The 20,628-nt window shown below is 45.2% G+C and overlaps 2 protein-coding genes across 5 annotated transcripts in view; one reads left to right on the forward strand and one right to left on the reverse strand.

The window, feature by feature from the left end:
* The window catches only part of Rnf10 (ring finger protein 10), a 33,964-nt gene extending 17,122 nt beyond the window's left edge, over positions 1-16,842 (forward strand). Inside the window, exons 4-17 of one of the 4 annotated variants that reach the window (XM_041646483.1) lie at positions 1,054-1,144; positions 3,366-3,550; positions 3,632-3,768; positions 5,098-5,258; positions 5,705-5,830; positions 6,073-6,331; positions 6,536-6,669; positions 8,627-8,744; positions 8,917-9,018; positions 10,101-10,256; positions 12,188-12,288; positions 16,024-16,081; positions 16,166-16,327; positions 16,648-16,842. In XM_041646483.1, coding sequence (XP_041502417.1) covers positions 1,054-1,144; positions 3,366-3,550; positions 3,632-3,768; positions 5,098-5,258; positions 5,705-5,830; positions 6,073-6,331; positions 6,536-6,669; positions 8,627-8,744; positions 8,917-9,018; positions 10,101-10,256; positions 12,188-12,288; positions 16,024-16,081; positions 16,166-16,327; positions 16,648-16,721 — 1,864 coding nt within the window. In that variant the 3' untranslated portion in view covers positions 16,722-16,842. Of the gene's footprint in view, positions 1-1,053; positions 1,145-3,365; positions 3,551-3,631; positions 3,769-5,097; positions 5,259-5,704; positions 5,831-6,072; positions 6,332-6,535; positions 6,670-8,626; positions 8,745-8,916; positions 9,019-10,100; positions 10,257-12,187; positions 12,289-16,023; positions 16,082-16,165; positions 16,328-16,644 lie in introns of all 4 variants that reach the window. The other 3 variants (XM_041646464.1, XM_041646474.1, XM_041646491.1) reach the window with 3 other exon arrangements.
* A 784-nt stretch (positions 16,843-17,626) lies between these two features.
* Positions 17,627-20,427, reverse strand: Pop5 (POP5 homolog, ribonuclease P/MRP subunit). Its single transcript, XM_041646723.1, has 5 exons — positions 20,355-20,427; positions 20,121-20,263; positions 19,188-19,337; positions 18,926-19,009; positions 17,627-18,843 (listed from the first exon to the last, which is right to left on the reverse strand). The coding sequence occupies exons 1-5, from the start codon at positions 20,372-20,374 to the stop codon at positions 18,731-18,733; spliced, it is 510 nt and encodes a 169-aa protein (XP_041502657.1). The 5' UTR covers positions 20,375-20,427; the 3' UTR covers positions 17,627-18,730.
* Positions 20,428-20,628: the final 201 nt, after the last annotated feature.

Genomic DNA, 20,628 nt, shown 5'->3' on the forward strand with positions numbered 1-20,628 from the left:
TGACACAGGGGTTTTCTGTATAACCCTGATTGGCCTTAAACTTGCCTCTGCCTCCCGAGTGCTGGGATTAAAGGCATTCGTTCTCATCACCTGGTGAAGACCCAGGTTTTTTTCCCATCACACACATAGTAGCTCACAGCCATCTGTAACTTGTTCCAGGGTGCCTGATGCCCTCTTTTAGCCCTGAGGGCACTACGTTCAGCTGGTGCACAGGCTGGCAAAACACCCATACACACAAATTTATGTTAACCTTTTTTTTTTATTTAATAAACATAAGCAAACAAAAAAGTATGCACCCTGTTTTTCAGAGATTTTATTTTAAACTGTGTGTGCACATGAGTGTTGGTGTTCAAAGTGGGACAGGCTTTCAGTTCCCCCAGAACTGGAGTTTTAGACAGCCTTGAGCCTCCTGACATGAGTGCTAGGAACTGAACTCAGGTTCTCTGCTTGAGCAGTATTTTCTCTTAAAGTGACATCTCTCCAGCATGTGTGTGTGTTTCTCGCGCACATGTGGAGGCCAACTGTTATGTTCTAGGAAGTTCTAGGAAGGCTCATTGCTAAGAACTGATAAAGATGGAGTAGGCAGGAAAGCTGCCCTTAACCCTCCCTTCTGCTTTTGTGAGTCATTAGATAGAAGATTGGCTCTTGGGTATAGACCAAAGCATCATTGTGTACTTAAATGCAGACTGCTCTCAAATGATTGAGAATAGCTTTCTACTGCCTGGAAGATGAGCTGTATTCATAGGGTCCAAGGGTTGAGGGAGGAAGTCTCAGTCTGAGCTAATTTTAGTTCAAGGGAGAACAGCAGGGAACTTGGCTGGACTTGGAAGCAGAAGAAATAGTTAATGGATTTGGGCATCTGCCCACTGAGTCTAGACTCCTCATGGAGCCAAGGCTCAGAGCTGTGGCAAATGTCTGGGGTCATGCTGCCACAGCCTCGCCTCAGCTGCTCTTCACCAGCATCATGATGGCCTCTGAGAGGTGACGAGTTTGTGCTGAGGCCCTGGTGATTCTGACAGTCTCCGTACCCTCTGTCTTTCCTGTTCTTTTTAGCTGCCAGTTTGTGGTGTCTGAAGACCAGGACTACACAGCTCATTTTGCTGACCCTGACACCTTAGTCAACTGGGACTTTGTGGAACAAGTGGTGAGTGGAGCAGCGTCAGCGGGAGAGCTAAAGAAAAGTCATTAGCAAGCAGCGTTAACTTAGGATACCTTTTTTTTTCTTTTCTTTTCTTTCTTTTTTTTTTTTTTGAGGCAGGGTTTCTCTGTGTAGCCCTAAGCCCTAGCTGTACTGGAACTTACTCTGTAGCCCAGGCTGGCCTCAAACTCAGAGATCTGCCTGCCTCTGCCTCCCGAGTACTGGGATTAAAGGCGTGCACCACCATCGCCCGGCTGGATATCAATTTTTGACTAGCCTTATGGCACATATTTTACTGAGGTCAGTTTCTTGTTCCTCTTGGAGTTTATTTGGTTACCAAGTGGACTTGGGTTATGGAAGGCTCTGCTCCAAGGGTATGTAAGCATTCCTTTCTATCAGTCACTCGTCAAGGAAGTCGTAACCAGGACTCTGTTAGAGGAGCTCTCGTTACCTTCCTACCCAGGCTGAGCTCAGCTACATAGACTTTTCTTTACTGGCAGCCACTTGTTGTAAGTAGTATCAGATTATCAAGTGGTTGCATTTTCTGCAAAGCCATGCTTGCATTTTTTTCTAGTTAGGTTATGAACTTGTGTCTCCTTGCTGATCCTAATGGTATATGATCTAGTTACTTTAAAATAATAAGTGCTATTGCTTTTTATGTATGTTACTCTGACAAATTTGGACTCCTGTTACTTTAAAAATTTATACAGTCATCTAAGAATGACATAGAATGCCTTAGAAGAAAAAATATTTTGTATACATTGTTTAAAAAGCAAACACACGTAAAGTGAAGGTCTTCACTACTCTATTGGAAGATGATTAGTAAATTAAATGTGAACTTTTATGCCTCTACTAAATATATATTTAAAAATTGTAGCCGGGAGCCGGGCGGTGGTGGCGCACGCCTTTAATCCCAGCACTCGGGAGGCAGAGGCAGGCGGATCTCTGTGAGTTCGAGACCAGCCTGGTCTACAAGAGCTAGTTCCAGGACAGGCTCCAAAACCACAGAGAAACCCTGTCTCGAAAAACCAAAAAAAAAAAAAAAAAAAAAAATTGTAGCCGGGGTAGAGAGGTGGCTCAGCTGTTGAACCAAAGGACCAGGGTTCAATTCCCAACACCCATATGGCAGCTTACAACTGTCTGTAACTCCAGTTCTGGGGGATCTGACTTCTTTACACAGACATACATGCAGGCAAAACACTAGTTACTGGTCATAAATAAAAATAAATAAATTATTGTAGCCGGGCAGTGGTGTTGCACACCTTTAATCCCAGCACTCGGAAATAGAAACAGGAAGATCTCTGAGTTCAAGGCCAGCCTGGTATAGAAAAGGAGTTCTAGGACAGGCTCCATAGCTACTGGAAACCCTGTCTTGAAAAATGTAAATGGAATGCTGTAATTTATGTCATTTTTCCCTGTAATGTAGACCCTCCAAGTGTCTGGTTAACTGTCCTATTTGATTAACCCATGATTATGGCTTTCTTAATTTCCTTAAAATGTGTTGTGCATCCTTATACTTTTACTATTAAACAGGTTTTATTTATTCTTTTTTTGTTTTTCGAGACAGCGTTTCTCTGTAGCTTTGGAGCCTGTCCTGGAACTAGCTCTTGTAGACGAGGCTGGCCTCGAACTCACAGAGATTGATCTGCCTCTCCCTCCCCAGTGCTGGGATTATAGGTGTGTGCCACCACTGCCCAGAGCCTATGTATTTGTAAGTACACTGTGTGCAGGCCTGGTACCTGTATAGGCCAGAAAGGGGCGTTAGATCTCCTGGAACTGGAGTTACAGAGGGTCATGAGCTATATTATATTGTGAGTGCTGGGAACTGAATCTGGGTCCTCTGCAAGAGCAATGTCTTTTTATTGCCGTGATGAGACATGAATTATAGAAGAAACTGTTTGAGCACTTGCTTACAGTTTCCGAGGATACGTCCATGACTGTCCTGGAGGGGAACGCGGCAGCAGGCATGGTACTAGAGCAGTAGCTGAGAATTTACATGTTGAAACAACACCCAGCAAGCAGAGACAGAGCTAACTGGGAATGCATGGAGGCCATTCTCACTCAGACCACACAGTGAAGCAGCAAGTGCTCTGACTGCTGAGCCGGCTCTCTAGCCGACTCTTCTGTTAGACAGTCTGGTAAAGAAGTGGTGAGATACAGGAGACTTTCTCAGCCTCTCCATAGTCAGTTCTGAAAGCAGTGATGTTCTGCTGTCATTGTGTTTCAGCGCATCTGTAGCCATGAAGTGCCATCTTGCCCAATATGCCTCTATCCACCTACTGCAGCCAAGATAACCCGCTGTGGACACATTTTCTGCTGGGCATGCATCCTGCACTATCTTTCACTCAGTGAGAAAGCCTGGAGTAAATGTCCCATCTGCTATAGTTCTGTGCATAAGAAGGATCTCAAGAGGTAAGACTGAGAGTCATTAGACCCTAGCCTGCTGCCTCCTCACTCTGCTTCATCTTACTCTGCTAAACATCATTGTCTCAGTGTTGTTGCCACAGAGTCACGCCAGTACGCGGTGGGTGATACCATTACAATGCAGCTGATGAAGAGAGAGAAAGGAGTGTTGGTGGCCTTGCCTAAATCCAAGTGGATGAATGTAGACCAGCCTATTCATCTAGGAGGTGAGCATGAGTCCATTTAGAGGGTGCACACCTTTTATCCCAGCACTCAGGCGGCAGAGGCAGAAGGATCTCTTGAGTTCAAGGCCATTCTGGCCTATAGGGTGAGTTTTAGGACAACAGGGCTAGACAGAGAAATACTGTCTCAAAAACAACAGCAACAATAAAAATCCATCCTTTGGCTAAACCAGTTTTAGCCATATAATGAGAACCTGTCCCTAAACAGGGGCAGCTTAGCATGCACAAATCTATAGGTTCAACTCCCAGCACTGACAGAACAGAAACACAAGGGAAGAGCTAGCCAGAGTTATGCACACTTGTAATCCTAGCACTTGGAGGCTGAGACTGAAGGACCAGAAGACGTTCAAGGTCACCCTTGATTATAACAAATTGGAGCCATCCTGAGCTTCATGGGACAACTGTCTCAAAAAACCAAAGTATTAGGGAAGTAAGGAAATAAGCCATCCATGAGTCTTTTTCCTAAAGGTACCTCCAAAATGTTAGGCTTCTTCAGCTCACTCATTCTTTTGAGATTGGGGTTAGCTATACTAGTTTGACAACTGTTATGTTGTATATTGTATGGTGTTGGATTTTTCTTTTTCTTTTTTAAAGATTTATTTATTGGGGCTGGTGAGATGGCTCAGCGGTTAAGAGCATTGCCTGCTCTTCCAAAGGTCCTGAGTTCAATTCCCAGCAACCACATGGTGGCTCATAGCCATCTGTAATAAGGTCTGGTGCCCTCTTCTGGTCTGCAGGGATACACACAGAATATTGTATACATAACAAATAAATAAATATTTAAAAAAAATAATTTAAATGCTTTTAACTGCTGAGCTGTCGCCAGCCCTTACACAGTAGATGGACGATACAGTGCTTGTTCACATCACTAGTGCCTCATTCTTAGAAAACACCTTTCTAAGCATTTCCTTATGGTTAGGCTTAATGTTCTATCTAATTAGTAGATATTAGACTGATTTTTTAAAATAATTTATTTATTCTCATGTATATTGGTGTTTTGCCTACATTTATGTCTGTGTGAGGATGTCAGATCTTGGAGTTAGAGACAGTTGTGAGCTGCCATGTGGGTACTGGGAATTAAACCTGGGTCCTCTGGAAGAGCAACCAGTGCTTTTAACTGCTGAGCCATCTCCCCAGCCCTTTTTTTCTGGTTTCTTAGACTTCTTGAATTAACTTAGTTTAAGATTATTGTTAATGTTTTCAGGAAGATATACTTAGTCTCATTTTTTCCTAGGTCAGAAAATGTGTGAGACAGTTTTATTCAGTCACAGCACCTGAGAGCTGTGTTTTTGTGATCCATTGCCTTTCTTGCAGATGAACAGCACAGCCAGTACTCCAAGTTGCTGCTGGCCTCTAAGGAACAGGTGCTGCACCGAGTAGTTCTGGAAGAGAAAGTAGCCCTGGAGCAGCAGCTTGCAGAGGAGAAGCACACTCCTGAGTCCTGCTTTATCGAAGCTGCTATCCAGGAGGTTAAGGTAAGTCATTGGGAACGGAAAACCAAGTTCCCGCAGATCCAGGAGACTGAAAACGTTATTTAAGTGGTAAGAGGAAGGAAGGATTGACTTTGAGAGCTTTCAGACTCTTTGAGAACTAAAAGTAACTGCTCAGAGTGTTTTTGTGACTCACTGTCACGATGGGTTTCTTTTTGAGCTGTATTCTCAGTTAATAAGCAAGTTAGTTTTGTCCTTGTCTAGGAAAATACTTAGAGTTATGAAGGTGTTTTGGGAGACATTGTGGAGTGTCTGCCAGGCCTTGTTAAGAACTTGTTAAGAAGTTGGAGTAAGTTGAATTAGCCAAAGAAAGAATTCAGTATCTACTGTATCCTCTAAAACAGGGATTCTTCAACTTGAGCCGTGAGAATCACTCACTTGCTTGACCTTCAAAATGAGTATGTTTCTGGTCTTTTCTCTGGTGGTCTTAGATTCGGGAAGAGGCTCTGTCTGGAGTAGCTGGAGGCAGAGGGGAGGTCCCTGGAGTTGTAGCTGCTCTGGAACAACTGGTGCTGATGGCTCCCCTGGCGAAGGAGTCTGTTTTCCAACCCAGGAAGGTCAGTGTGCCTGTTAGAACTGAGTGACTGCCGTTCTTAAGACTGCTGTGGGCTGTGGGGCTGGTGTAGGAAGAGATGGTGACTGTTAGCTGTGTCCTTGTGACCAGGTCTGTCAGCTTTTTCCAAGGATGGGGATGGCCATGAGAGCTCAGATGAGCATCCAGGGATCTTAGGCCTATCTTTGCCACATCATTTCATGGAACAGGGCATAGTACTTTCTGTTGACCTACGGTTTGTTCCAGCAGGGTGTGCTAGAGTATCTGTCTGCTTTTGATGAAGAAACTGCAGAAGTTTGTTCTCTGGATTCCCCTCGTCCTCTTGCTCTCCCTTTGGTAGAAGAAGAGGAAGCAGTGTCTGAGCCAGAAGCCTGTGAGGAGTCAGAGGTAGCAGATGACAATCTTGGGGAGGGGACCATTTGTACTGAGTCAAGCCAGGAGGAACCCATCACTATGCCAGGCTTCACCCAGCTGAGCAGCTCTCCTTGTTACTACTTCTACCAAGGTGAGGGCCCCAGGAGGAGGGCTGGTTTCCTTAAGAGGTATTTGAAAGTGATGACTTGGTACTCTGAACAGGGGGAGGCGTCTTTACCAGATCCTGGGGGTTGACTGACTGCTTTCCAGCAGCAAGTAGGAGTGGCAGGCCTAGCTGGGAGAGGTCCCTGCTGAAGGCTGGCCTGGGCTTGTGTGACAGAGCTCTTGTCTTTAGCGGAGGATGGACAACACATGTTCCTGCACCCAGTCAATGTGCGCTGCCTTGTGCGGGAGTATGGCAGCCTGGAGCAGAGCCCAGAGAAGATCTCAGCGACAGTGGTAGAGATTGCTGGGTATTCCATGTCTGAGGTAAGGCTTTCTGTAGAGGGGAATAGCAGGACGTGACATTAGTCTAATCTCTTTGGGGTAGGCCTAACTAGAGTAAGACTATAGAGACCTTTGGGGCCCTTAGTAAGTTTGTTGTGGTTTATTTGTTTATTTATTTTTGAGGCAGGGTTTCTCTTTTATATCCCTGGCTGTCCTGAAACTTGCTACTTAGAACAGACTGGCCTTATGCCTCTGCTTACCAAGTGCTGGGTTTAAAGGTGTGTGCCACCACACTTGACCGTTATTAATTTTTTTGAGAGGGTGTCTCATGCAGCCTAGGCTCTATAGCTAAGGATATCTGAACTTGTGTCCCTCCTACCTCTATCACAGAAGTGCTATGGTTTGTTTAAATTGTTTTTTGTTTGTTTAAGCTTATTGTAGTCCTGGGTAACAACGCAGTGTGTGTGTGCTGGCGCATTCTGTCACTGAGCTACAGCTCTGTCCTGCGACCTGATTTATATCTCTTTGTTAGTGATGGTGCAATGAATTGTGTTAAATGTTAGATGCTGCTTTAAGATCGTGCTAGGTCTCAGTGTCAGATGGACTGCCCTGCTTCTCAGGGTCATTTTCTGCGATTGGGGTATTAGTATCTTCTTTTTCATTCCATATGCATTTGTTCTTGGCCCACCCACCCACCTCCTTTAAATTGATTTTTTTTTCTTTTTCTGAGACAGGGTTTCTCTGTAGCTTTGGAGCCTCTCCTGGAACTAGCTCTTATAGACCAGGCTGGCCTCAAACTCACAGAGATCTGCCTGCTTCTGCCTCCTGAGTGCTGGGATTAAAGGTGTGAGCCACCACTGCCCGGCTTAAATTGATTTTTATTTATTTTTTGAGGCAAGATCTTGTTATGTAGCTCTCTGACTATGCTAGAACTTGCTGTATAGACCAGGCTGGCCAACTGTGCACCACCACACCCTCGCCTTTTCTCTCTTTTTACCGTTGAGAGAAATGTTCAAAACCCCAAAGTCTTTCAGTGTTTTATGCTTGGTCACACAGACAGGAGTATGTTTTTAGTTTTGAAAGGTACCTTTGAATTATGGTTTGGTTTACATATGTGAATTTTTTGTCATTCAGTAAATATGCCTGTGTTGATTATAGAATTGTAGATGTAAAATAAAAGATCCTTGGGTGACGGGCGGTGGTGGTGCATGCCTATAATTCCAGTGCTTGGGAGGCAGAGGCAGGTGGATCTCTGTTAGTTCGAGGCCAGCCTGGTCTCCAAAGCTACAGAGAAACCCTGTCTCAAAAAAAATAAAATAAAATAAAATAAACAAACAAACAAAAAAAAGCCAAACTTTGCATGAAATCCAGAAAAAGAATAGAAACTTAAGTGAACTGACTTTGGTTTTGTGTTCCACTCAGCAGGTCTTGCTTTACCCTTCCTCCTTTCCATTGTCATTGATTCTATCAGTGGTTCCCAGTTCCAGGCTTTTTTTTTGTTTCACTGTCATTGAGTACATACACTTTGCTTTTTCCTGTTCGCTCTCTGATAGTGGACCCTAGACAGTTAGAAACAATGGCCAGCTTTAGATCAGTTTGTTACTGGGCTCAATTTACTCACTTACAGCTCAATCCAAGGAACCCTGAGTCTGAAGAATTGATGAATGGTTTATTTTTTTCTGCGCGGTGAGGGGTATGAGTGCTCTGTAGGCCAGAAAAGGGCATCAAATCCCATTACAGATGGTTATGAGCCACTGTTGGGTGCTGGAAATTGAACTCAGAACCTCTGGAAGAGCAACCACTCAGTCATCTCTCTATCATCTCCGCCCCCCATGGATGTTCCACCTGTAGGTTGCCCATAGTATCTGCCTTTCAAAAGAGCAGTAACAGTGGCATTCTTCTTCTGAGTCACAGCACTGAGTGTGTATACTGTTGGGATGTTGGGTTGAGATCCTTTGCTCTTAAGAGCTGTTGAGCATTGGTTCTGTTTTCAATGTAGGATGTTCGACAGCGCCATAGGTATCTCTCTCACTTGCCACTCACCTGTGAGTTCAGCATCTGTGAACTGGCTCTGCAGCCTCCTGTGGTTTCTAAGGAAACTCTCGAGATGTTCTCAGGTGAGAAAGAACTGTTTTGCTTCTCTTTGTACTGGGAACCTAGTATGGGAGGAAGGGCTTAAGCTATATCCTGAAAGAGTCATTCGTCTAGGCTAGATGACCCACTGGCTACTAGTCATCTAGTAGCTAATGATGGGTGATTTGGCTTTCTTACAACTTGACCGACCCACAGATGACATTGAGAAAAGAAAGCGTCAGCGCCAAAAGAAGGCTCGAGAGGAGCGACGCCGAGAACGCAGAATTGAAATGGAGGAGAACAAGAGACAGGGCAGGTGTAAGTTCAGGAGCTCTTGTGTTTGCTTAGCTTTGCTGTGTGTGAATCTATGCGGCTCCTTGCAGAATCCAGGCTGCTTGCTTATGCTCTGCCATTTGTTCCATGGTAGGGAATTGGAGTGCTGTTCAAAGTGCTGGGGCAGCTGCCTGCCTTAGACATGATTGTTCAGACCCATGGAAAACATGTGCAGGGTTTGGGCGTGAGAGCTGTTGATCAGGATGCAATCTTCTGATTTGACTCTAGAATAAGTCACTAAGTCCAGGGGATTAATGTGACTTGAGGGCCTCATTATCCACTAGAAAACAAGCACTAGAGTAGGGTCTGGTGACTTAGACTGAAAACTTAGATGCAGAGATAAAGTAAAAAAAAAATGCTGGGCGAATGCCTTTAATCCCAGCACTCAGGAGGTAGAGGGTGTCTGTGAGGCCAGCCTGGTCTACAGAGCCATTTCCAGGACAGGTAGGACTGTTACACAGAGAAGACCTGTCTCAGAGAAAAGGGGGGGGGGGGGGGCAGACAAACTGAGGACTGGGGAAAGGACTAAGCTCTCCCAGTTCCATCTACTATGGCAAATAAAAGTTGGCTTGGTAAAGTGAAGTGAGTATATGCTTGGGCTTTTAGAACCTTGTAGCAAGTATACACCCTAAACTTTAAGAAAACAAATGTCTTAAAAAAAAGTTCTATTGTCTTTTTTTCTCTTCTTATTTCATTTAAAGTTTTTTTTTTGTTGTGTTTTGTTGAGACAACAGCTCACTGTTTAGCCTGAACCTACTTACTGTGTAGACCTGACTGACCTTGAGCTGTCTCTTAAGGGCTAAAGCTGTCTAGGCTTGCACCATAGCTAGTCTTCTCTTTTTGAGGGAGTGGGGGTATGGCTCTGGTTTATATAGCCTAGGATGGCCTTAAATTTGCTCTTACTGTTCCAGCCTCCTTTATTCTGGATTACACATAGCATGGATTATTGTATGAAAGCAAAGGCATAGATTCATAATTGTTTGCATCCTCTAGGCCCTCCAGATTGCCCTTCTCTAGAAAAATTCCAAACAGTTATGTAATGGACTTATTTAACCTTTGCTTTGCAGATCCTGAAGTCCACATTCCCCTAGAGAACCTTCAGCAGTTTCCTGCCTTCAATTCCTATACCTGCTCCTCTGATTCTGCTTTGGGTCCCACCAGCACAGAGGGCCATGGGGCCCTCTCCCTTTCTCCTCTTAGCAGAAGTCCAGGTTCTCATGCAGGTAAAGAGTTGATATTTAGTGAATTCTGCCACTGGCTAGAGCTTTAATTTGATTTAATTTTTAAATGTGTGTGTGTGTGGTTACTGGAAGCCAAACCCAGGTCCTCTGCAAGAACAAGTGCTCTTAACCACTGAGCCAACTCTCCATGCCCTAGACCTTAAACAAAGTCCTGGTGTCTGAATTTACAACTCTGACCAACTTGGTATAATGTGACATTTAAGTGAAAAACTTGATAGTCCTGAGTTACACTGATTGTTATTTTATCGCCCTTGCCTGTTGGTTATGCTGGCTTAGACCTTGTTGGCTTCTCAACCTCAGAGCAGTTTGTTTCCTCGGACCCATCTGCTCTGGGTTTTGTTTTTGTTTTATTTTCCTCTTCTAGTTTTCACGTTTGAGCATGTTTGTTACTGTCTCTGTTATAATATTGATTGTAATTAGGGGAAAAATAAGATTACTAAATGCACAGTAGGAAATGGTTCATTTAAAAATTTATGGGTTGTATGTGGGCCACCTGCTGTGGTACACTGGGCCTTTCCACTTCAGTCATCAGTGTCCTACAGACTTACCTATAGGCCATTCTTAGGAAGCCATTGCTTCAGTGGAGTTAAGAGTCCTACTTCCTAGGTGACCTTAGTGTGTGTAAAGTTGACATAAAAACTAGCCAGCATAGATCCTGAGACTAATAATGTACAGGAACTTTAGTGGTAGGAACTGGGGCTAGAACTTGGTTCTTGAGGACAGTCTATGATGCTTTTCCAGTTAACTGGGAAGGAAATTGCTACATGAAAGAATGCTGTGACTCACCGGTTACATTAACTGAGGGGTAGAGGATGTTTTCATCTGACAGGTTTTGTTTTGTTTTGCAATTTTGGGCTTCTAAGGCATCAGGAAGAATAGTTTGGTCCTCAGAGTGAAACTGCCAACTAATGTTGGATTAGTGTGGAAGCCTGCTACTAGGAGAGACATGGTGCCCTTGCCTAGCAGTCCCCGAGCCAGTGGAGAGACTGATGTGTGAGAAAGGACAGAATACTACTTAGGACTCTTGAGAGGAAGACTAATTTGGTGTGTGTCTTAAATCCTCAGTGTTTCCATGTCACGGTGGCCGGCCATAAAGGAGGATCTGAATGGGTTTTTTTCTTGAAGTTGTCTGCCCACATAAAACCAGTCAATAGCAAACAACTAATCTTTGAGAGCTAGCCTTTTGTTTTTATATTTTGAGACAGGCTTGCTATGTAGCCCAGACTGACTTTGAACTCACGATGCACCTGCCTCAATTTACCAAGCGCTAGGATTACAGTCAGGAGCAACCCTAGCTTGAAAGCCAGCCTGTGTGGACGGTGTAAACACTTTCCAAGGAAGGGCTGCATCCCAGTGTTGCAGTGACGTGAAGAAATCCCTTCTCTGTTCATGGTGTAGGTTGATGTACAGTGTTTTTGTTGTGTAAGAACATGTCAGAATTAAAACACTTGAATTGGGCTGGAGAGATGGCTCGGCGGTTAAGAGCGCTGGCTGCTCTTCCAGGGGTCCTGAGTTCAATTCCCAGCAACCACATGGTGGCTCACGACCATCTGTAATGAGATCTGGTGCCCTCTTCTGGCCTGCAGGCATATGTGCAGACAATATCTTATACATAATAAATAAATATTTTTTTTAAAAAACACTTGAATCAAGGATTACCTTTTGTTATCCAGCCCTGACTTAGTCTTTCCTTCTCTCCCTCTTTCCCTCCCTGAGGTAAGGTGCTCTCAAGCCAGGCTGATCTGGAACTCACTACGTTGCCGGAGCTGACATCAAACACCCTCCTGCCTTAGCCTTCAGGGTTGTGGGGTTACAGGCATGTGCCGCCATGCCTGGCTTTCATGGCTATTGTTAAGAGGATGCTCATTCTTTGGAACATAACTCATGTAATGAGGTCTCTGATTCCCTTTCAGACTTTCTGCTGACCCCTTTGTCACCCACTACCAGTCAGGGCAGTCCCTCCTTCTGCGTTGGGAGTCTGGAAGAAGACTCTCCCTTCCTTTCCTTTGCCCAGGTAAATCTTTTGCCCATATGAGCTCTGCTGCTTGTCTAGGAACCTCATCCAGGGATCGTTGCCCCTCAGCCTAGTACAGCTGGACAGAGAGCCTCCTGATGGGTGAGAGCTTCCTGTGTAGTGGAACTTGAAGCAGCAAGAAGTAGCTGAGGGCAGATGCATGGAGAGGGCAGCCAACCACCAGTTGGATTGCTTGTCAGATGCACTATGGTGGGGGACTTTCTCAAGAACAGAGTTCTTACTAGTTATTGAGAATCCAAGTTTTAATTATTTAAGATGAGTGGACAGTGTCCTAGGTGAGGGGCTGCATCAGTTAATTTCAGCTGGTTCTAGGATCTTGGGTGTAAGTAATATTTATATAATGTAGACTAAATCCTCTACATCTTGAGAGGGAAAGGTCATCCTGGTTACCCTGTAACTAGCCACCGCCACATCCCTTGGTGGTCAGGTAGGAAGACAACAAGCAAACACATTGTCGATCTGTGCTCAGGTAATTGAGACAGGTGGGTGGACAGCTTCATAGGAAGACAGACCTTAGAATCTTTAATAATAATGCTTTAGTTTAGATCATTAGTTCTTAACCTGGGGGTCGCAGATCAGATATTTACAGTACAATTCACAACAGTAGCAAAATTACAGTTATGAAGTAGCAGCAAAAATAATGTCATGGGCCGGGCGGTGGTGGCGCACACCTTTAATCCCAGCCAGGCGAATCTCTGTGAGTTCGAGACCAGCCTGCTCTACAAGAGCTAGTTCCAGGACAGGCTCCAAAACCACAGAGAAACCCTGTCTCGAAAAACCAAAAAAAAAAAAAAAAATAATAATGTTATGGTTGGGGGTCACCACAACATGAGGAACTGTGTTAGAGTCGAAGCGTTAGGAAGGTTGGGACCCAGTCGTCTAGCTGCTTCTCAGTTTACAATGAGATTACATCTGGTAAACTCCTAAGTTGAAAGTAAGTAAAAGATAGATTTGATGGTAAATGCCTCATGCCATTAGCTGCTGCACTGGGATAAGGAGGATGGTTATGAGTACACCTTCGAAAGGAAAAAGATGGAGACTTGATAATAATGGTCGTCTGTGCTGAGGCGTAGACCAGAATTAAATGGCGTGGTAAGCCAGACTGAGGTGTTGAATTTGTATTTTCCTATCATGGCCTTTTTGGTACTGGGATTATAGGCATTTGCTTAATTTTATATGCTTCCTTTAGCTGGGATCTCATTAAAACTAGCTCTGTCAAGAGTGACCTTGAACTTTGAATCCTCCCGCCTCAGAGGGGTTATTAGTGAGCCAGCTAAGTTGTTGAAAACTGTTTTACTGACACTACTTCTTCTCAGTTTTACTTTTGAAAAGTTGAAAGAATAGTATCACAAACATTATATTTTACCTGGAGTCACAAATTGTGTTTTTTCTTCTTTTCCCCCTTCTCTCCCCCTGTGGTTGTGGGTTTTTTGTTTTGTTTGGGAAAGGTCTCGCATAGGAGTGCAGGCTATTCTGTAACTTGCAGCATAGCTCAGTCTCTGAGTGATCCTGAGCCAAGATGCTTTCTCTTTTCTGTGTAGAGAGTTGCAGATACCACGGTGGCATTTCATTCCATACCCAGAAGAGGCATATTGAGGACAGTAGTATTTTCTCTGAACAACCAATGTCACATCCAGTAAATGCAGTTGTTACCATGTCTAATACTCCAGGGTATTGCTCTCTCCCCACTTGTTCCAGTGTTCTTCCTCATTCTCAGTTAAGGATGCTCTCAGAGATTCCTTACATCTAGTTTTTAAGCGTCTTCAGCCTCTTTTGGGCCATTATAGTCTTGTTCCCCTTGAATGAGTGGTTTTGAAACATCCAGACCAGTTTGTAGTTTTGCCATCTAACTCAGGCTGGCTTTGAACTTTGGATTCTCAAGCCTCAGCCTCCTGAGTGCTGGCATTGCAGGTGTGCACCACCACTCCTGGCCTATAGTTTGGATTTGTCTGTTTACTCATGACTAGTTTAAGATTAAACACATAAAAATTTCTTGGAGAATAAATATTGGTGATGCATTCAAATTGTCTTTTAAAAATAAGAGTCCAGCCCTGGGTTTGAACCCCAGCACCATTTTTTAAAAAGGTAGAATCAGATGACATAATATTCAGATTTAAAAATCATGAATTCTAGGAAGATCACCACAGTAAAAAGATAAAGGTTACTTAAGAGCATGCCTGAAATCCCAGCACTTAGGAGGTAGACAGGAGGATCAAGAATTCAAGACCAGCCTGGGGTATAGAAGACCCTCAACAACAACAAGAAACATTACCCAGGGAAACCAGCACTTGCTAGCACAGCACAACTTGTCCTGAATATTCGTGTCGCTCTTTGGGACACAAGCTTTAACTTAAGGCAGGCTCGCTGGAACCCTGTGCCGAGTGTGGGTAGAGTGGAGTAGAGAGATCCTCTGTAGGTTTCTCAGTGCAGAAGCCCATGCCTATAATCCCAGTACAAATTCCAGCTCAGCCCAGGCTATAAAAACAAGAACAAATACTGATAGGATACATACAGTGACCACAGTTAGAGCTGGCCTTGCCATGTAAATGAAGACAGTTCCTTAAGGGCAGAGGGACTGTTGTGACTTACTATACTTAAGTAAGATGCGGTCTATGGCCGCATTTAAACAGTGATAATTGAGATATTTGGAAAGTAACAAGGGGTAAAAAGCACTGTTGGGCTTTTACAGAGTAGGAGGCTCAGTTATCCATATATATGCTTCGTTAAGATGGATGGTAGGGGGCCGGGCGATGGTGGCGCACACCTTTAATCCCAGCACTCGGGAGGCAGAGGTAGGCGGATCTCTGTGAGTTTGAGACCAGCCTGGTCTATAGAGCTAGTTCCAGGACAGGCGCCAAAGCCACAGAGAAACCCTATCTCGAAAAACCAAAAAAAAAAAAAAAAAGATGGATGGTAGGCTGGGTGTGGTAGCAAATGCCTTTAATCCCAGCAGAGTCGGGCAGATTTCTGTCAATTTAAGGCTAGCCTGGTTTACATGGTAAGTTCCAGAACAGGACAGCCAGGGCTATGTAGGGAGACCTGCCCCCACCCACCTCCAAAAAATAAAAAATAGGAAAGGTATACTGTATATGCTACTTACCCTAAATTTTGTTTTTTAAAGATTTATCCATTTATTATATATACAGTGTTCTGCCTGCACAGAAGAGGGCACTAGATCTTACTATAGATGTTTGTGAGCCACCATGTAGTTGCTGGGAATTGAACTCAGAACCTCTGGAAGAGCAGCCAGTGTGCTCTTAACCTCTGAGCCATCTCTCCAGCCCCCTAAATTTTGTTTTTTAATTTGTTTTTTTTGAGTTGGCATCTCTAGGCTCCATACTAGCCTTAAACTCATATATAGTCCTGACTGGTTTTGAATTGTAGGTAGTTTTCCTGCCTCAGCCACCCAAATATTGGGGTTATAGGTATAATCCACAATGCCAGCTCAGGTACATTTGAAGTGCCTTGAGAATGTCAGGAGAGAACATCAAAAATAGTATTCCTGATTTAAAACTGTAAGCACCTCTTGTGCTATCCTTAGTATTCTTCACCTGTTTCCTAAGGAGTAAAGTCCTTTGGGTTACACCACTGTCTCTTTAGTCATGGCAGAGAAGACATGACACTTTAGAGAGGGGCTGAGAGTTTGTGGAGGCTGATGCTGGAAAAGGGTATTGGTCAGACGTTTACGTTCTTCCTTTTGTCCCCACTTGGCAGATGCTGAGGGTCGGGAAAGCAAAAGCAGATGTGTGGCCCAAAACCGCTCCAAAGAAAGGTGAGAGCTGGACAGGAAAGGGCAACTTAGGACCAACTCCTTTAAACAAGAAAGAGCTCTAGAATTTTAACTTTTGTTTTTTAGATGAGAATAATAGCTTGGTTCCTCCTGCCCCTGTGGACAGCGATGGGGAGAGTGATAACTCTGACCGTGTTCCTGTGCCCAGTTTCCAGAATTCCTTCAGCCAAGCTATTGAAGCAGCCTTCATGAAGTTGGACACACCAGCTACTTCAGACCCTCTCTCTGGTAACGGCGGAAACTCCCTTAGCGCTGGGCTCAGGCTTAGCCACATATGCTGCCATTCCTGCTGGTATTGAGGTTTTGGGTTTTGTGTGTTCTGTATGAGCAACAAGTGCTCCTAACCACTGGGCCATCCCTCCAGCCCCTAGGCTGTAGACACTTGAGTTGGTTGAGGGTGGTGCAGACATTAACCTCAGTGCTCACCTGACACCCATGTCATTAGGCAGGGATGGGGTGGCAGAGAGATTCCAAAGCCTGCTCACTCTGCTGTGAGTGAAGCAGGCTGGGGTGGCGGTGTGGGCTAAGACTGCTGTTTCTTTCAGAAGACAGAGGAGGAAAGAAACGGAAGAAGCAGAAACAGAAGCTCCTATTCAGCACCTCGGTTGTCCACACCAAGTGACACTACTCACCCAGGCACCTTCTCCATCTGGTTTCTTTTCTGTGCTTTTGTTTTGCTGCTGTAATTTTTAAGTATTTGAGTTTGAACAGATTGATTAGCTTGGGGCGGGAGGGGGGGTTCCACAATGTGAGGGGAACCAAGAAAATTTTAAATACAGTGTATTTTCCAGCTTCCAGTCTTTACACCAAAATAAAGTATTGACACTCACGAGAGACACCTTCCTGACCTTAGTTCATCTGTAGGTTAGTCTTTTTGATTCAGATGTTAATTTTCTCAACCAAAGTCTGTGTGGTCTTGTTTGGGCTTCCTGGCTTGCCAACACAATTCTGTGGTCGGTTAAAATAGTTGAATCTCTCCTACATGTTAAATTCTCCTTGTCAAAGATCCAGAGGACTAGGATTAAGCAGGATTAGGATATCTATATCTGGTTTAATACCTAGGTTTAGGGAACTGCTGTGAGCTCAAGGCTGGGTGGCTACAGTAGAAAAAAAAAGCAAAATTGGAAGTTTTTCTTATAGGAAGTGGCTACTCTGACCAGATCTCAGCTGGCAGCTAGCCCTAGGGTAACTTAGCCTTTGCACTTAGATATGAGTTTTGCCTGGTGATTCTTTAAGAGAAGCTTCACCAAGAAAGCTCTGGACCCTGTCACACCCCCTAATAGCTTTCAAAAAAAAAAAAAATTGCCTTCAAGCATGTCTGTGTGTTGGATCCCCCTGAAACTGGAGTTACCTCACATGTGTTTGTGAGAATGAGTGTGTGTGGGAATTGAACCCAGATCCTCAGGAAGAATGATGAATAGTCTTAGCTTCTGTCCCCAAGCTTCTTTTAAGTGACAGTCGTTTAATGGACCCTAAGAGTGTCTTAGGGTTCCTATGGCTGTGAAGAGACACCATGACCACAGCAGCTTTTATAAAGAAAACATTTAATTGGGTCTGGTTTACAGTTTCAGGTCTCATCCATTATTATCTTCGTGGTGAGAAGCATGGCAGTGCAGTGCTTCAACAGATATGGTGCTGTGAATTTTATATTTTGATCCACAGGCAGAGGAAGCAACTGTGAGCCATACTAGGTATAGGTTGAGGCACAGGAACCTCAAAGCCTGCTGCTGCAGTGACACAATTCCTCCAACAAGGCCACAACTCCTAATGACCAAGCTTTCAAATACAGGAGTTTACAGGGGCCATACCTATTCAAACCACCATACAGGGTGAGTCCATAATCATCACGGAAAGCATGGCAGTAGACAGGCAGACATGGTGCTGGAGAAGTAGCTGGCATCTTACATTTGATCCATTAGCAGGAGGCAGAGAGCTAATTGGGAACAGTAGGCTTCCCAGACAGTCCCGCCACCTGGGAACCGTCCGCATTCAAGCCAGCAATCCTCCCAAGTGCTATCCTGCCTCACTGGGCCAGCTGAAAGCTACATTTCTTATCAAGCCGCCGGATCAGTGGTCAGGCGGGTATCCTGGTGTCTGCAGTCCCAAAATATACTGGGCCGACCCTAGATTATGTCATTGTAGTTGGTGGTTAGTCACCAGTATTTCTGCTTCACACGAGTCTTCCTCACCAACACTTCTCTGTAATTGTGGCTGTTCTGGAACTCACTCTGTAGACAGGGCTGGCCTAAAACATCTGCTTACCTCAGCCAGCCTGGTGTTGGGATTAAAGGCATGTACTACCATGCCTGAATTCTTATATTAAGGGACTAGGAATATTTAAAATTCATCTAGTACCACACGGAAGCACATTCAAGGCCAGTGTGATAGCAGAGACCTGGCCAAGCATGAATTATATACTTTATGTAGTTTAGGAATGTTGCTTTGGAAGCCAAGAATATTTATTCCACCCACTCGGCTCAGTGGTTACATAGGAAACTTCTGTACAGAGCCTCTAGGACCATGGATGGTAAAGGCAGCCATGACCTGTGCTCTGGCTCATAGTTTGGAGAACTGTGGGGCGCTGCTGCCAACTCCAACTTCCTGGTCCCACAAGTGGGCCTGGAAACAGGGTCATTCTATTGCTTCCGCAGCGTCCTCACCAGCAATGTCTGAGAGCTCTTCGGACGGCTCTTTCTCCAGTAGACGGCTTATCGAGAAAGACTTCTTAATGGCTTCCTGTTCCCCTAGAGAAGAGAAAGATGTCCTTGGGCATCACCTTACCTGCTGAGCCTCAGTCCTTGCTTGCCCTGGCCGACTGTTGCTTACCTTCATCAGTGCAATTCTGCAGCAACGGCAACAGCTGTCTCCGGTTGTACCTTATCAGGAATTTCTGACAGGTTCTAATTGTACCTGGCACATGAAGAGTTTTTGTGGACAACAGTTTGTGAAACAGTCGCTGTCTTTCGGGGGCAGGAGCGGATAGAAGGACATCTTATGGGACAGCAGGAGACTTGGCAACTGTCCCCACTGAGCTCTGAACTGTTACTTAAGAAAACAGCCACCGCACACAAGCTACCACCACTCTTACCTCCCACGTGCAGTGTGTTGAGAAAACACGAGTACCGGTGTCCTTTGCTCTCCAAATGCGTGATGAAAGGGAGAGCTGACCACAAAAGCCGGTAGAACTCCTTTCGGCATCGAAGTAGCACTACTCCGGTGTAGGCATTGACGTAGCGAACTACGGTAGGAAGGGAACAATCGGAAAACTCCCCATTAAAACAAAAAACAGAAAAACCCTAGTATGTGCCAGGAACTGTTTTAGACAAAAGTCAATGGGAGTATGCATCACTGAGTAATATTTTTTAAATTTTGGGATGTTTTGCCTGCATGTATGTATATGCACCACGTATGAGCTGAGTGTCATCTTCTGGGACCAGAGTTAATCACCATGTGGTGCTGGGGATGGAATCCTGGTCCACTGAAAACCTCAAATGTTCTTAACTGCTGAACCCTCTCCAGTCCCACCAGTCCTGCTAAAAAACATACATACTTGAAAGGTTTTGTTTTTCCTTTGATACGGCCCTGTTATGTCATCCTGGCTGGACTACAACCACTCTCTGCCTCCCGAGTGCTACGACAAATTCATGGCCAAGGTGCGCAGCTTGAAAGGGAATTTTAGGATAGACCTTCCAATGTCAAGCAGTCACTGACCACTCAGGTCAACGAATGGAGTGAGAGAGAAGCTCCACCGTATTTAATCTGCAGAATTCAAGTTTAAGCGTACGGTAAAGGGCTGAAATGTGGCATTCGGAGAAAAAAGGCTTTCGAGTTCATCCCACTTTTCCTTAGAATTCCTGTGCACTCGTCCGTCAGAGGCGCTTTAAACTTTTAAAAAGGGATAAATCGCATATTTTAAAACGTGCTAACGTGACCTGTCAAATCATAGCTCTTACAAGGATTCTACATCTTCAGTTAGCCTAGTAACTTCAACTCCCTCGCCCCGGCTGCGGGGCCCCTGTACCTGCAAAGCCCACCGAGCAGGCGGCGGCGCCGAAGGTCCCGTGCACCCGGGCGATCGTGTCGCGGACGAGGCCGCCGAGCACGCGGTCGTCCAGGCTCAGGCGGCAGCGCGCGTCCTCTGACACCAGCTCGCACAGGAGGTACCTGCGGCAGACGGCAGCGGTGAGCGCGACCGGGGCACGCGACCCCGCCGCGAGGGCGCGGGGGGGGGGGGGGGGGGGGAAGCGCTTCTTACCTGTGCTTGTACCGCACCATGGCGTCCGCGCCGGATCCGGGAGGAAGGCGGGACTGGGCCCGACAGGCCGAGTGCCCTGTCAATCTCCACGCCCCGCCTCCCTCGGAGAGTGTAAGAGCGCATGCGTCCGCCTCAGGCGGGGATTTCTCACTGAATGTCTGGATTAATTTGTATTCCCCAACGTTGAACGGTGAATTTTGAGGCCAGTCCTGCACTTAAAGCCCAAGACTAGCCGGACAGTGGTGGCGCACACCTTTAATCTCAGCACTCGGAA

Source organism: Microtus oregoni, unplaced genomic scaffold (assembly GCF_018167655.1).
Source record: "Microtus oregoni isolate MIOR12 unplaced genomic scaffold, Mior012 000003F_ref0000135, whole genome shotgun sequence".
Classification (NCBI taxonomy): domain Eukaryota; kingdom Metazoa; phylum Chordata; class Mammalia; order Rodentia; family Cricetidae; genus Microtus; species Microtus oregoni.

Coding starts and splice junctions, on each gene's coding strand:
- Pop5 (XM_041646723.1), bottom strand. CDS start 20,374: ATGGTGCGGTACAAGCACAG. Junction 20,264..20,354: donor ATGGTGCGGTACAAGCACAG/GTAAGAAGCGCT, acceptor CGTCTGCCGCAG/GTACCTCCTGTGCGAGCTGG. Junction 19,010..19,187: donor CAACACACTGCACGTGGGAG/GTAAGAGTGGTG, acceptor TTCATGTGCCAG/GTACAATTAGAACCTGTCAG.